The 16,433-nt window shown below is 35.7% G+C and overlaps 1 protein-coding gene across 1 annotated transcript in view; it reads left to right on the top strand.

Moving 5' to 3' along the window:
- Window positions 1-16,433, top strand: part of FBXL17 (F-box and leucine rich repeat protein 17) — a 264,652-nt gene that overhangs the window by 237,786 nt on the left and 10,433 nt on the right. Inside the window, exon 8 of the mRNA XM_056513952.1 lies at window positions 9,627-9,769. Within this exon, the coding sequence (XP_056369927.1) occupies window positions 9,627-9,769 (143 nt within the window). The remainder of the gene's footprint in view (window positions 1-9,626; window positions 9,770-16,433) is intronic.

Here is a 16,433-nt window from a genome sequence, read left to right as displayed (position 1 = left end):
GGTGTGTTCCCACATCATTTAGGATTACTTTCTGTCATTCTGTAAAGAGGCACACTCTAATCTTGCCTGATCTCACAATTGAACCAGCTAAACCGTTAAATTCCCTCTCTGGGAAAGCATCTTCAGTCTCTACCTCCTCTCTTACAATCCCATGTGACTAACAGCTAAAGTAAAATTCTTCTTTTTTGACAAAGAGTACCTCTACATCCTGATTTTTTTATTTCTTCTGTGAAATTTGGACTTGACAAACTTTAGTGATTGTAATATTTTGAATTATATATGTGTACATATTACATATATACAATTATATTCATATTATTATCTAATAGCCTAAAATTGTATTAATTAATAAATCTTTACTAAGTGGTACAAAGTTATGTTTCTAGCTTCTGTCAGTTTGTCATCCTAAACTACTCCAGTAAAAGATTCATTGATCTTTACATCTGTCTATATTTGATGTTCTGCCTTCTGTGACTGTATCTGTAGCTCCTGGAGTAGTCTAAGGTACGACTTTTTAGAACCATTCACAGAAGTTTAGGAGCACTGCATGCACCAGTTATCCAAACAATTCAGGATTTCAAAACAGGTTGTTTCTTTCCTGTTTCTCTAGGTTAATGCATTGCATTTACCTCAGATCATTCAGGTTTACAGATCTGGCTTTTCGCTGCCCTTCAATAGTGGCTGTTGTATCTGAATGCTACTAAGCTTCTGCATACAACAACAGCTTGGAGTTACAGGTCTCAGAGGTTAGGTACGTGTTGTTTAAATAAGCCCAAGCCACATTATTTGTTTCTAAAAGAGAATATTTAAATTTCCTGGTTAAAGGGGTTCTATTAATTGTTGGTGTCTTTGTTAACATGACCCAAAACCAAAGTTTCTGTCTGTAGACTGGACGTTTAAAAGTCCATAGCACCATTTATCAGTACTTTTCTGATGTAAAAAAAAAAAAATTTGTCAATTGACAATGAGTCAATTGTCTCATGACAAAGGCAACCAAATTGACAAGGCTTGGTTTGTACTTGCTACATCAGTGTTGCCTGTTCCCAGACATCTTTCTGTTCTTAAGATGAGGCTTCCAGGAAAATAGGCTCTATGATTTTCATGGGGATTGAAGCCAGGCTTACTGCCTTGCACTGATAATCAGGCTGGGTGTGTGACAATGATAGAAATAACTTCAGTGCAAAATAATGCAAAGTAAATGAGTTATGTTTTAGTGTCCAAGAAAGTGAAAATTGAGCTGGTGTATCACAGTTTGGTCCATAGGGGCTATTTTATCTTAGGACCTTGGGGTTAAAAGCAACAACTCCAACCACTTTTGCAATCCATTTCTGAAATGGTTATTTTTAAATATTTTTATAAGAGGTCTGTAGTCAGGACAGAAATAAATATGCTGCATGCCTTTCGTTTTGAAGTACTAAGGTCTCTTTGCATATATTTACTGAATATTTGGGTGGGGGGTGATTTGTTTGATTTGGTTTTTGCTGTTGGTATGCATTGAATAAAAGATACTGAAATGGCTGAAAAGTCACAGAGCTTATATTCTGGATAAATAGATTTAATTTAGACTGCAGATGTATTTATGATCAATGCATTGTTGTCAATGTTGAATTTTTTTCTTGAGAGACCGTGTATAAAACACAACAAACCATTTTCTGTGACTGTCCATATGTTAGCTTTGTTCTTAGTATGGACTTTTGGGGTAACAGGTAACATTACAGGTAATTAATTACAGGTAACAGGTAGCAACATAATAGTTGTAACATTAACAATAATTTTTAAAGATCATTCTTTTCTGTATTTTCAATTGAATTTCTAGTTTAGGGTAAAGCTTTTTTTACATCATAGAACAACAAGTAGTAACCTTTTTACAAATGTTTATGATTCGTATATACCTTCAGTCTCATCAAATAGCCAAGATAAAGAAATAAAGCAAGCAAGCAAGCTTAATTTTACCTGGGAAATCATAGCCCTCTAAGTGCCATGTGTTTTATGGAGTTTTATATGTAGGATTAAAATTGGTTACATTTGTACATTAATTAAGTTGGCATTGGGTACAGCAATTGGGTACTGTACCAACTTAATGCTAACCAAATACCACAACCAGACTACAGCCAAGTAACTGTGTACCAATTCTTTTTGTGAGTCTCAAAGAAAATATATTTACCTGTATTAAATATATTTTGTGTAAAAAAATGAAGTACTGCTTCTTCATGAGAGATGTCTTTTATCTTTCCTCTCACATGAGGTCTTTTCAGTCTTTGGAACTTTCTTGCCTCCAGGGATTTTCCTTACCATCCTTTAGGTAACAAATACTTTACAGAGTGTGATTTTATTTTCAAAACTTAAACCAGAAATACATAAATTTATGTGTTATCATTTTCAAACAGCTTTTTTAATGAAAACTTACAGTAATATCACCAGTTGAGTGGTTTGCCACCATATTCCCAAATTAAGGTCAAAATATTATTTCAGAGAGATTTAACCAGATTTTCTAAGCTCTTAGAGAAAAAAAAAAGAGTTGCTCAAGGGGTACAGTATGTCTCCTTTTCATTTCCTTGAGGCAGCTGGTTAGATTGGTTTCCCATTGTGGTCATGCTACTCTATCTTTCTGCATTTTATTGCAGTCCCATCCTTCATTCTCAAGAAATGTTGCCCAAGCCACTTAAGCACAAAGGTTCAACAGTAAAATTATCACAGGAGACCTCAAGCAGCCTGAGGCAGATGAAGACAGTAGGGGAAAAACTAAATACCCCGAAGTGTGTTAAACTGCAGGTTGGCCATGCTGAGATATGATACAGCATTCCACTGGGAAGACTTTTGAGGTTGAGCAACTTTGTTTCTAAACATCTCTAGGATTTACCAAAGAAGAAATATTTACTTGTTCACATACCTTACTGGATATTGTGTATTGTGAGTACTTGCTATAAATGTTAAAACACCAGTAGTGTAAAATATTTTTTAAATGAACACTGATCAATCTGCTTTTTGCATCACTTCTGTACCATAGGGAAAGATTTGCTTGCTACCCTAAATATCTCCTACATGGATGTACTATATGGGAATTTAGTTAGGGAACAAAGATTGACATTTGATTATGAGAACAGTGAAGTTCAGGGCTATGTCCTGTTATGTTTTTACTTTAATTTCAAGGGAGCTGCAGTGAAAACTAGGAATGTACTTAAGTGCATGACTGTAAATGGAATAGGCTGAGCTTCCTGGCAGAAGGCCAGTTTTTGTACAGATTCTGTCTCTCTTGCTTTGCTATTTCCTGGTGACACTGAAATGTAGCTGTTAAGAGAAGTCTTGATTATAAAGGAATTAAAAACCATGTAATACTACCTCTCAAATGGATGTGCAAAAGCCTGATCAGAATTACAGTTTTTACCAGGAAACCAGCGCAAACTGGAGTTTTGGGCTGATACATCCATGGTAGCCTTTATTTGCTACAAGATGAACTACAGTGCTTCATGCATGATTTGTGTCAGAAGAGGATGAGCAAACATTCACTTAGTCATCAAAATACCCTTACAATTTCTAAACAGAAATAAATCCATTGCATAAAAAAATTGGATGAGGCAGTGAGTCTTTCATTTGAGGCAGAAGCAATATGAGTTGTGAGCTATGATTCCTCTGCTGGATGAGCAAGGTAAAGGAGAACTCAGGCAGGGGTTTCTTCAACTGCTCTGCATGGTTGCAGCAGCTAAACACCTTTTGATGCATGAAAATGGAATTAGGCATGTACTGCCTCTCTGCACATAGCAGATTAGCTAAACTGCAGGACTCGTGTAATTTGCATGGCAGATGACCACTAACCTCATCAATGCAGGGGCTAAACATGCACAGTTAGTATCATGGGGAAAATTATCGAGCTGTTTTCTTGTGGCATCAAGATTTGCTCTGGCGAATGAAATTCGGATGCCCTAATACAAGTTTTTATAGGCATGCCTTTGTAAAGAAAAGCCTTTTCTATGAATAAGCAATATTAATCTATACTGTAGGGACCTGTTAAGGTTTCCATTCGTAGATAGAATAATATATTAAAGTCAGTTGGCAGTGTATTCTCTGTATTTAACAGTATTTTACAATTGCCAAGTGTTTGTAATTGCATGCTAATTTTCAAGTTCTTTTCCACAAATCACTGGAAATTAAATATCAAAATAATTTTGGTGACTGATAAAACCTTGATGCATTCAGATGTTTATAATTTACCTGCATGATTATTATCTTTCGCTTTTGTTTCTTATTCAATGAAACAACATGTTGTCTATTTTTGGTCTATCTTGTAGAACATTTTCATCTCTCTCCAGAGCTTTGTCCACTCGTATTTTAAATAACTCAGGCAAATGAGAGTAACTCAATAATGCCAACAACAGCAGCAGATTATTTCAAACTGAACTGTTACATCATTTTTTAAACACCTGAATGTTTTGGTTTCTTTGATAATTTTATTTTTATTACATCTGCTTATTGCAGTTTTAAGTCCCATAAAATTCTAAAGTTTTTTTGTAAATTAGGCTCCCCAGGAGTTAGTAGAGAACTGTCAAAACCAACTTAAAAGCTTTTGGCTATAAAATAAATTAGAAGATAATACAATATGTTCTTTTGTACAATTTATTTACTTTTTATATAGCTATTAGTAGATAAATAATTATTATATCTATATATTGCATAATGTATACATATAAAATAAAAATTTAATGGAAATTTCTGTAAAAAGACTATTTCTTGGTAATTCTTGATTGACTAATTGATTTCTGCTCTGTCTAAAACCCTTAGAGAGACTGGGAATTTTAAATTCTAATTCTTGCACATTTAAGTGCTTTTGACATTTAATGAAAAAAAAAGAAATAAATAAACAAAAAAATTATTTTTGCTTGAATGCATGTGTGTCTATAATGCTCTTGTATAAGGATGATATCAATCATATTTAATTTTTAAAAGCGTTTTTGTCCAGGCCTCACTGAAGGCTGGCCAAATGCAGTGCCTTGTAGATTTGCATTTCAGGTAATAACAGGAAGAAAACAGCAACATAGTTAAGCCTTACAGAGGTTTGTTTTCAGTTAAATTGAAATAGGATTTATTGATTAAGTACTTTATGATGCATGTAGCACTCTACAGTGTGGTAGGTGCATGTCATTAAAAAATATTTTTAATTGGACATAATGTTGTTAAATACACCAGATTTCTAAACTGTAGTATTTGGTAATATTATGTAAAACCTGGGGTATTTGTTTCCAGATATAAAAATAACTTCAAATTAAATTAAGAGTAGGCCAGATATAGTTGCTTGTACCAAAGATATGTATGTTATTTTTTCTGCTGTAAGAACCTTAGAGTTGATGACAGCACTCACATAGCAGCCACAGGTTTCACAGGTTATGCAAGCTGAACAGAGACCTTTCCTCTGACAGACATTTCTGTCTGTACTAGCAGATGCATTTACATGTGTCAGTTTAACTTAATCAGTTTAAAATAAAGTGAGGTTTAATTACAGTTTGGTCTTAGTTGCGGGAGACTCCTGGACTCTTTGTATCAGGGTGGACGCGAGGAACAAGACTCAGACGCTCTGTAAATGCTAAAAGCTACAGTTGCAGTTTATTATAAGGGAGTCTGCAAGGAGCTGCCCGGCACAGCCACGTGCAGATTAAAGAGATAAAAAGGGGGAGAGAAAGAGAGAAGAAGGAGGGTAGAGAGAGAGAGTAAAGAAGGTAAAGAGGGGAAGAGAAGAGGAAAAGAGAAAAGAGAGGAAGAAGAGGAGAGGAGTAATGGGTTAAAAGGATATTGGGGTAAAGGGAGAGGGAGAGGAGAGCAGAAGTGGGAGAAGAAGAGCAAGGAGTAAAGATAGGAAGAGAAAGAGAGAAGAGAGTGACTTCCCGTTTGTAACACAATAAATCCACTTCCATCATGAATATTCTAATCCCTAAGAACCAATCTAATACAAAATACTAATTCTATAGCATTTACATGTAACCTATAAGAATTCTTACATTAGCATAGCATGTAACATTCTAAGCTCTAAAATCTAATCTTTGGGTGCGGGTCAGTCTTTTGTGTCTTTTGGCCTTTCCCTCTGGCCAAAAGCATTGTTTAATTAAGAGTGGATTAGCTTCATCCAGCCATCCTATTGTGTTTATGGTAATTCAGTAACTAGGGCTTTCCTGTTCTACCTTCCCCAACAATTCCCAAAATCTGAGCATTCATATTTGCAAGATTCCTCAGTTTCATCTTCTCCAACATTAGTTGTAGTGCATTAAGGACAGAATTTGTCTGGTTTTCTCTACTATTCCAGCTGATAATCTAAAAGATGTTTCCCTTTGCTGCAAACCTGGCTCTTTCAACTTCTCAGCTACAACCAAATACCATTACAACCAGGTTACAGTTTTGCTTGATACAGCTCAAGGCTGTAGGGGTAATTTTCCAATTCCAGATGGAGACATTACACTTTATCTTCTGCAGCGTAGGAGCTGTACATCAGTTGATTTCCATTCCACAAACCTAGCACTGGAAAAAGAAATATGATATCTTGCTTTTGCCAAAATAAATGGGAGTATAAAAAGGAGAAAAAAGAATGGGATGCCTTGTTAAATATTAAAAAAAAAGAGAGGTTCATATGTCAAAGCCAACATCTTCAAACTACACGGAGAATTTTTGTATATCTTTCTCTACTTAATTTCAGTGTGTCAAGTTGTTCCCTTTGATTGCTGACCATGTTCTTAAGCCTGGCTGTCATTAGTGTTGAAACACGCTTTTGACTATTCACTGCTGATTGTGCTACAAGTTCTCAAGTCACAGAATGCAAACTTAGTTTTGTAAGGGTTTTGCTGTATGTTCCCTTGTTAAATTGCTGCCAGGCTTTTGAAGAATAGCAGTGTATTCTGATTATTTTGGGCAAACGCAGAGAGGAAGAAAAGCTGTTGAGTAATGCAAACATTTTCTTAGCTGAAACTTGTGGCTTGAAGTGTTTTGCTCATACAAGCTAGAGAAGTGTGTGTGCTCAGTAAAACAACTTGAGGATGAAATAGCCAAGCTCCTAACTGCACTGTGTAATCCTTCACTTAAACCCACCTGACTACCACAGGATTGCCTTGCAGAAGTATTTCAAAAAAATGTTTCAGGGAGGATCAGAAGATATTAACTGATAAAACTGATGTCTGTGTGAGGCGAGTTAGTTATAGTATGGAATGCAGTTAGTTAACATGTGAATAAATACAACGTGTCCAGGAAGAGGTGACACAGCTTTTGTTAAGAGAGGTTGTGCTTCAGTACTTTGGAGAAGTCAGGAAGCAATAAAGAAGACCTGAGTGATACAGTCTGTTGGAATTTCCAGGAAGCATTTCCCACAAGGGATGGTGATTTCGAGAGAGGAGAAACTCCTGAACTGCACGATTGCTTGCTACAGGGTGTTGTGGATGTTGTGTTTTGTGGGCTACGGGACTAATCAGGTGAACCTATGAGAGTACAGAGGCATAAACGCCGGTTTAGAAAATCCCTGGCCACATTTTTTAGATGGGGAAAGTGTTCTGGAGAAGTATTGTTGCATTTTCACCAGTTCTCATGACCTTTCTTTATCTCCCACTGCTGGATGCTAGTAGAAACTGAATAGTGTGTCTTTCCTCTAACCCAGAGTGTTCTTGTGAGGATGCAGTTGTTCTGGAAATTTCCAGAAAATATGATCACTGGAATTTTCAAATTAGATACCTGCTGTGTTTGATAGGTGACAGGTTTGATAGGTGGTAACATATGACTTCAATATAACAATGTACGCTCTTGTCAAAATATTTAGTTTTCCAGAGAGATGTCTGCTAATCTGGGGACAGATTTTGCCAGTGCATTCTAATGGTCTTTAATGGCAATTCTATGAAAGTATTCTCTGTTGATTTTCTTTTCTTTGTCAGTTCTACATGAATCACTGAAAATCGGAAAATATGGTTGTAACTTTACAAACAGTGACAAAATATTCAAATGAACTTACATCATTCTAGTGTAGTAGAAGGCTTTCAGCATTTTTGCATCAAGTCTATAACATTTTGTGTGGAGTTACAATGATCTATAATTACTGTAGTTTTTTCCTACTGAAAAATCTATGCATAAAGTTTCCGACTATCCATAATTTTTATTATAGTGATATTCTAAAAGTTGTCTAAGAAAAGGGTACAACGATTATTTTCTGTTATATATATATTTTTTTTTTTTTAAATAAAATTAGGACTTGTTTTCAAGAGATGTGCTAGAAAGAAACCAAGAAGTTTACATTGTCCTACAAATATAAGTGAAACCATAAGAAACTACATGGTTGCTTTTATCATACATTCAATAAGTAACAAAATTCAGTTAATATTGTCCTTCTTGGAAAACTGCTACAGGAAAAAAAAGAATGCACTACTTCCCCTTCCACAGCTTCTGAGAATGTCCCTGGCCTCTCTGGGCATATTTTGTTTGCTAATCAAGTCCACCTAGATATTTATAAATAATCCAAATATCCTCACTGCTGTACACCATCAATACAGTTCTTTGCAGGACCACTGGAAGGTGAGGCGGGCTCTTTTCCTCTTCTTCTAGATCTCAGTTACATGCTGATTACCAGCTCTTTGTAATTCCTCTTGCTTTTGTTTTTTTTTTTTCCCCTGACATTTAGGAAATTAGAATGAATAGAAAAGCCCCACAGCTGCTGAAAAATCAGCTATTCAAAGATACGCACATTACACTCCTTCAGCTGTGAACATCCTACCCCTTGATATGCAGAGAGTTTTCTACACCAGAAACCTTGGCCTTTTTTCTTAAACTGGGAATTTTAGCTGCAAAAAATTCTGTTAATAAATCCCAGATTGACTTCCTGAGTTCATATTTCTGAAAAGTGCTGTAGTCCACGGTGACGAGGGTGCCAGTGATTTGTATCTTTTGTGTCATTGTCATGTCATGGCAAAACCTTCCCTGCTGGTTCAGATCCCTTGTGTTTTTGCCTACATAACATTTTTCAGCCCATTCAGAATTTCCAGATCCTCTTTCTTTTCCTTAGGTTAAAATTTTTCTTTTAATTCCTTATGACCTTTTAAACTCTTTCTTTGTTTTTTACTGGAAATGTGTTTGTGAAGAAAGCTGTTGTTCTTACTTCACCAATATGAACAATGAGAAAAAATGCAATTTTGTAATATAATTATAGAATGTATGACATGAGATTTCCTACGGGGTTTTCTAAAACTGTGTTTTATTGACTCACAAAATGTCCTGTTAATCTCAGTGCTGCCTTTGTAGTATTATTTTCCTGGAAAAAAATATGTTAGTTGTATAAAGTCAGTTATTTTCTCTAAAAAGTGAGATAAAATTGTTTTTATTCTGTATTTATTTCAATTTCATTAATTGATCCTTGATTCTTCTGCAAAAAGTAATTAAAATAATTGATAGAAAAATATATAGGCAAATACATTTATCTGTGTGTTTGCACATGCATGTATTCCTAGTTTGAAGAGACAGCTTTTACATAGTTCAGAATTATGAAATACAATCTCATTTACAAAGTGAATAACAACTGCTTCTCAAAACTCAATTTCAGCATTATTCGGTGTGTGCATGGAGTTGAGGTTGCCATTTGCAGAGCTGTGTATTTCATGCCTTTAATGTCTTTTCAGCTCTGATAGCCATTGGGAGGTACAGCATGACAATAGAGACGGTGGATGTTGGATGGTGCAAAGAGATCACAGATCGTGGAGCCACCCAGATTGCTCAGCGCAGCAAATCCCTCAGATACTTGGGACTGATGAGATGTGATCAGGTAAGGAGCCTTTGCCTGAGCTGCTGCTTGATTCTGAGTGTGAGTTCCTGTGTGAGTGTGAGGATCAGTCAGCAGGATTTACGTTTTTCTGAACAAAAATGTTATTATTCACTACTGTGGCAACTGTTCTGGTGTGCTGTGTTCACATATACAGCTCAAAAGGCACATAGAGGACTAGAAGGAGCATTTTAAGTGTTTGCTGATGTAGATTTTTAAAATTCAGCTGTAGGTTACACTCGCAGCCTGTGGTGCTCACAGAAGTTTTTTGTAAAATCAAGCCTCTGACAGTTTTAAATATTTTTGTCTGAAAGTGGTTGGTGTGTCATTATAACTGTGACAGACTACTTTGTTTCTGAAAAAGAAAGGAAAAAAAAATCTTTAGTATTATTTCAAGAGTGATTTAGTGATTTCCTATGTATCTGCTCTTGATCAAATATCATGATTTTGAAAACAGAAGGACAAAGATTTTAATAAAACCATAATGCTAAAAAGAGAGAAAAATACTGGGTTTTTTTACTATACTTGGAGTGTAATAAGAATGTCTATAAGTTTTAGCACTTTATTATTAGAAGAAAAGAGAAGAAGGCAGTCCATCTCCACTTCACCCTGTATATAGACTTCAGAAATTATGTTCCTGTTCAGAAGAGAGATCAAGAGGCCTGGGAACACAGTAGAAACAGCAGAAAAAGTCACTGGGAGTCCAATGTCTCTGACCTCAAGTCTTCACATTACCCTGCAGGGATTGTTTCTTTTCAGCCATCATCAACAAAATGTCCAGCTTGTGATGCCCATCATAAGCATTTCTCAAGATTGTGGATTTCTTACTGGATACACTTTATCAAAAAACAGGTTTTAGTCTAAGAAACTTTGTGCTCCAAACCACTACTCTGCATCCTTCACAGTGCGCTATAGAAGACAGTGACAAAACCCAGTATTTCAAATGGCAAGGAGTAATAATGTCCAGGTCTGTGGTAAAGTTAGCCAATAGCATTTTGCAAAGCCAGCCTTAGGCAGTTTCATGTTTGTGAGGAGGCAGAGCACTTTGGAAGAATTGCTCTGTCTATCAAAGCTGAGTCCACTTAATCTCCTAAACATTAGTGCTTTATAAGAGCCAACAGACAAAAAGAGTGTGTGAATCTTTTTGATGGATTGTGCTAGATTATGTACTTAGAGAATGTTAAAAGGCTAACTTAACCTTGGGAATTAGGCCTGACCCAGAATCATCTAACTACTTCTGCACATGTATTTATTTTGTGAATTTAGCTAATGTTGAACAATCAACAAAGATCTAATAAGTGCAATAATTTTGTCCTGTCTTCATCTTCTATAGAAAATCAATGATCTTGATGTTGAAAACAAGCTTTATTGCCTCATAAGTTAAACTATATGTAGTTTTTGTAGACATGTACTACAGTCTGTGTTCCTCTAATTGCTGGTAAATGCTTTTCCAGTTCTTTAGAGGAGTATACATCTTTTGTGTTATGAAAGTCAAATGCTAAAAGGAAAAAAAAATTAAATACTATTTAAGAAAGCTTCAGGGTAGATGGAAAAGCACTGTTGAGCCTGCGAGCGTGTGTGTGCATCTGCAAGTATTCAAAGTATTGTAGCTAAAAGATGTTAAGAAATTTGTAAACGCTGTTACAGCGAGCAGGGTAGTAGTGAGATTACCACTGGGAATTATTTTCTTGTTTTCAAAGTCTTGATGGGAAGAATAGCTCCACAGACAGAATGAAGCGAGTATCTTTGACTTAAAGGATTTTTGGCAGCTAGAAGATGCCAACTCCTTTTTCCACTGCAAATGAACAGAGAAATGAACAAAATTGTGTTCTCAACTGTCTCTCCCCAATATCATGCAGAACTAATTTTTTCCAATGGCTGCTCTATTAAATTAAAAACGTCAGTGTCCAGCTCATCATTAAAGAGAATTATTGGGTGGTGCAGAAGGGTTTATTCACACTCCCCGTTGGCCGAAATTCTTGTCTTTCTACTGTTGTCAGCTTGAAGTGAAGGTTAGAACATTTGTCTCTTCTAACCAGACTTCCTTTTCTGAGGTACTGACTGTTATGCTAGTACCAGGTAGCTTTTATGCCTTTCTAAGAATTCCCAGACATTTGGAAGGGAAGTACTTAAACACGGTTACATAAGGAACATATGTAAGTAGACTTCAAATGGGTACCACTAAAACAGTCTTTATGAGCCAGGCTCTTTGGAATTTCTTTGATACGCACTTGACATAAATTAGAGGCGTCAAGGGTCCTCCCCAGAAAGATCAAGAGAGGCTGCAAGCCTGGGTAAAAGCAGTCTCTGTTTTATGCCATTGATTATCCAAGTGCCTCCAGGCAATGTGCTTCAGTAGATGCAGAGCATTATTGATCCACACCACGAAAATAATCAAATTATTCATTTTTCATCAAACTGCTATTGCCCTGACCTTTCTTTTTATCATTTTTCCTACCAGCTAACATGCACACCACAGGAGCAATATGGTCTTTGCCTTAAAATAGATGATATTGTGTTGAGAAATGTCATAAAAAAATGCTGACTTTACCATGAGATCATCATAATGAGAGCATATATTTCAGTTGCAATTTTTCTGTATCAGATGGGATACATATGAGAGATCATCCAGACCTCCTGAAGTGTGAAAGCAATCTACAGTAGACTTTAAATGTTTTTAAATACCTATGTTCTGGACAGAATTCCCCACTTGTCTGCATACCAATATGAACAGGTACTTAAAGCAGCGAGGCCCATCCCCCTTCTTATCTCTCTCACAGGACAGGGTGTTAACTGTGCAAATGAATTTTTGTGTATATGGGTATTTGTTTGTCTGTGCAGGCACCAGGCAGCACTAAGGACTGGACTCAGGACAGCACAAGTCATGAGTTCCATAGAAAGAAAATGTTGTCATTCTGAGTTTCTTTTGAAAGCAGTTACAGATAAAATCAGTAGTTACTTGAGGCCTAAGCAGGATTTTAGAGGTTTGTAATTGGAAAGGGCATGAAAGAGAAGGCATTTCTGTTTTGCATTCCAGGGGTACTGCCTGTGTTTGCACCATGCTGCACACAGGGGCAGCGAGTCAGGCTTGTTCCTTCATGTCACCCCTTCACAGTGCTCTGGGAGCAGGGTGGAACCACAAACTCCCTGTGCCTCTGCACAGAGGAGTGCTGTGCTGCTGGGGGCTGCAGCCCAAGCTTGTGTTTTAGGATTGATGTGGCTGTGTGGGAGCACATGGTGGGTTGCTGCTGCTCAGGGGGCACAGCAGCTCTTGGTTTGTCACCCTGATAAACACCATGAAAAGCATAGTAAGGGGTTATATTAAATTCACTTCAGGTTAGTTCCCCACAGCAGAAAGAGAACATGACTATCTGTTCTTCCATCCAAATTTTAATTGTAGCTCTGTATTTTTTATCACAGCTTAGGAAATAGGATATTTTAAAGATAATTGAACCTTTCCTTTAATTACTTTAAGTACCTTGAGAAAGGTGTGGGCAGTTGCAGGATGCTTTCTTTCCTCCCACAAACACTGACATCAGAATTTCTAAGAGCTTTACTTGCATCCTAAGGGCATAAAATGATGCCTACATCAGAATAAAAGATTTAAATGCACATTTCAGGCTTTTCTTTCTGAACACAGTGAACTGTACATTCTTACCATCAATCTGATCTAGAATCTATTTACTTCTAAGTAATGAACTAATTATTTTAGTATATTTTGTATTTCATATTTTTAAAAAATAGAGGAAAAGGGTGATGTTCTCTATACTATTTATTACTAGAATTCATTTGAAAGATGTCTTTATAGCACTTCTTTCTTGTGCTCTCAAAAGAAGTGAAACAGCTTTAAATAGCGGCATCTTGAAATCTTTACCCTTGGGGAAAATGCCTGGGTATCAACTGGGAAATAGGGACTAAAAATTTGTTGGGTTTTTTTGGGGTTTTTTCCTGGGTGATAGCTTGACTGGTTGAACAATGTGTTACAATAACCTTCCTTCAACTTTTCTCACACATAATTTTCATATTTCAAGATCCTTTTCTTATAACTGTGGTACAATTTGTAGTGGTTATCAGCAGTGCTCCCATGTAAATGCCAGAGACATTTCTTGGGAAAATTGGCAGAAAAATGACACTGAAAAACAGAGGCCACAAAATTCAATATTCACCACTCTGTGTGAATGAAATAAAGTGAATCCAACAAAGTTGGCTGCGAAAGGATACACAACTTAGTTAATAAATCATGTTGGCCTTTATTCCTTGCTTTCTTCTTTTTTTCTTTTTATTTTTTGCCTTGCTTTTTTCTTTCTATTTTTCGAGATGAATTTCTCAAAAAAGACAAGGTTGCTTTTCATGAAAATACTTTTGAAAGCCTGTAGCTTATTCCAGATGACTTTCTCAGATAAATTGTGGCATATATTTCCTATTCTAGTTTTGCTGAGATATTAGAAGTTGGTGGTCAGTACAACTGAAAAAATGCCAAATTATTTTATGTTACCAGAGAGAGGAAGAAAAATAGATAATCCCTGAAAATAAACATGATCAATTAAGAAATCATTTGCATTTTAAGTAAGAATAAGATTTTTAGACAATATGTGGATTTTTAATATGATTTTTCTCTTTATCCTTTTACAAAACCTGTTTTACAAATATTTGTAAATACACATTCAATGAAGACTGCAAATCATTAGCCTAACAGGAATGCAACCCCTGTTGTTTAAGAGAAACATTTTTATCCATCACTCACAAGCTTTTAATTTACATAGCTAGTCTGCGACTGAAGGTAAGTGCATTAGCCCTTTTATATATCCTAGGTTCTGGAGACACATCTTTCAGTTTCAAATATATTTTTGAGCTAAACTATTCTTAATCAATGGCAGAATAGTGGGAATACAGAGCCATGGCTTGTTTTAATATAATTATCACAGCAATTTGCCTTCCACTTTCAGAAAATGCTATCATTAGCCTGATCAGAAAACCTGCCAAATTGCTGCCATTTCTTCTTTTATATTACAAGGGGTTCATTTTGAGATTTGAAATTATGGTTTTGTGATTTGAAGAGAAGTGAAAATATCCAATCCTTCTCTTAAAGAAAAATTCTGTAGCCCTTTTTTTCTCTTAAATTACTATAATTTGTTCAAGTACATTGCTGCATATTTAAAAGGAATTGCTGTATTTTTTAAATTTTTAAATGTATAATGTAGGAGCTGCAATTGATACATCTCTCTATGAATAATAAAGATTTTAGATTCATGAGATCTGTGAATCCCATTAGAAGGAAACCACAGCTATCCCACAACAAAAGAAGAATAGGATTTATTTCACTTTGGTTTTCAATACAACAATTTAAAAAGTCTGAACAATGCTGCTTTTGGCTTTTTCCCCCTAGCTAACCAGGATAACAGATCCATTATGTGTGTAAACGAAAGCATCTGCTAAAACACATAAAAAAAGAATTTTTATACAAGCTAAAGATATTGCTCTCCTAGTTTAACTGTTTCTTTGTTAAAAGATTTTTATCTTTCAAGCTGATACCTCTGCAATAGTTCCATGGCACTGGGCTGAAGATGGAATTTTCCAGAGTTAATGAAATTTGTTTTAAAACAAACTTGTTTTTAAAAAGCACTCACTTGACCGTGTCATTCTGCAGTAGAAAGATGGGCCCTCAGGTGCTGATCAACAGTTCAGAATCATCATGAGGCCAGCTATTAAAGAAGAATGCAGTGTGAACTGGTCAGCATTTTTATGAATAAAAATTTTAAAAGGAAGAAATTATTTTAGAAGTATTGCTCCCTGGAACATCCAGTTATTTTTGCTGGCTAGCAACTTTTGAGAAATACTTCTCAATACAATTTTGAGAAATACTGCTGTTAGGTTTATATGCCATCATTTTGACAGGTACTACAGTAATGTGCTCAAATTATTGTTAATGTAGTCAAATAGGAAGGAAAATATTCAGTGTTATTAATTCAAGAGGCAGAAAGTAATCTCTGAAAGAATATTTGTCACTATATAAATTACCACTGCCATTTTACTGTATCTGGGTCTTTACTAACTGCAATTTTTAGAAGAACAAACATTTTGAAATGTGTATAGTACTGGCAGTTTTTTTAATCTGAAAATATTCTATAGGTGGAGTCTGTAAGTTCATATGATGAAATGGGCAGAATTAGCAAATCAATTAACCAGCCAAACTGAAGAGCTCCTTTAAAATGGTTTCTCTGATTGAATAGAAAAATAAACCCTCACAATAAGCAAAGAGAATTGAGAGTGAAACTTTTGTTACTTACACGACTTCAATAAAAAATAGTGTGTTGCAGAAAACTGCATACTCACAGAGATCTGAAATGGGTGTTGCTAGTTTGCAGTAGACTGGCAGTTTGAGGCAGTAGCGCTCACATGAGAAAAAAGCCACAACAATAAGTTTCATTCTTTTCAGGTGGGATTTAAACAAGAACTGTAAAGTAGATACACTCCACAAGCAACCTTGCCACACTTTCTGAAGTCCTTCCAGAAGTGCTACCATGGAATATTAGAAGATTTGTGTATTCCATTTATTTCAATTCACATGGCAGAAAAGGTTGCAAATATTTCTGTTTGCCTACTTCTTTCCCATTAGAAATATAAATGAGTAATTAACTGCTAAGGTTTAACATAATTAAGTTGTCAA

This window comes from Oenanthe melanoleuca, chromosome Z (genome assembly GCF_029582105.1).
Source record: "Oenanthe melanoleuca isolate GR-GAL-2019-014 chromosome Z, OMel1.0, whole genome shotgun sequence".
NCBI lineage: Eukaryota > Metazoa > Chordata > Aves > Passeriformes > Muscicapidae > Oenanthe > Oenanthe melanoleuca.
The sequence above is the reverse complement of the archived record's forward strand: the minus strand, read 5'-3'. Positions and strand labels throughout refer to the sequence as shown.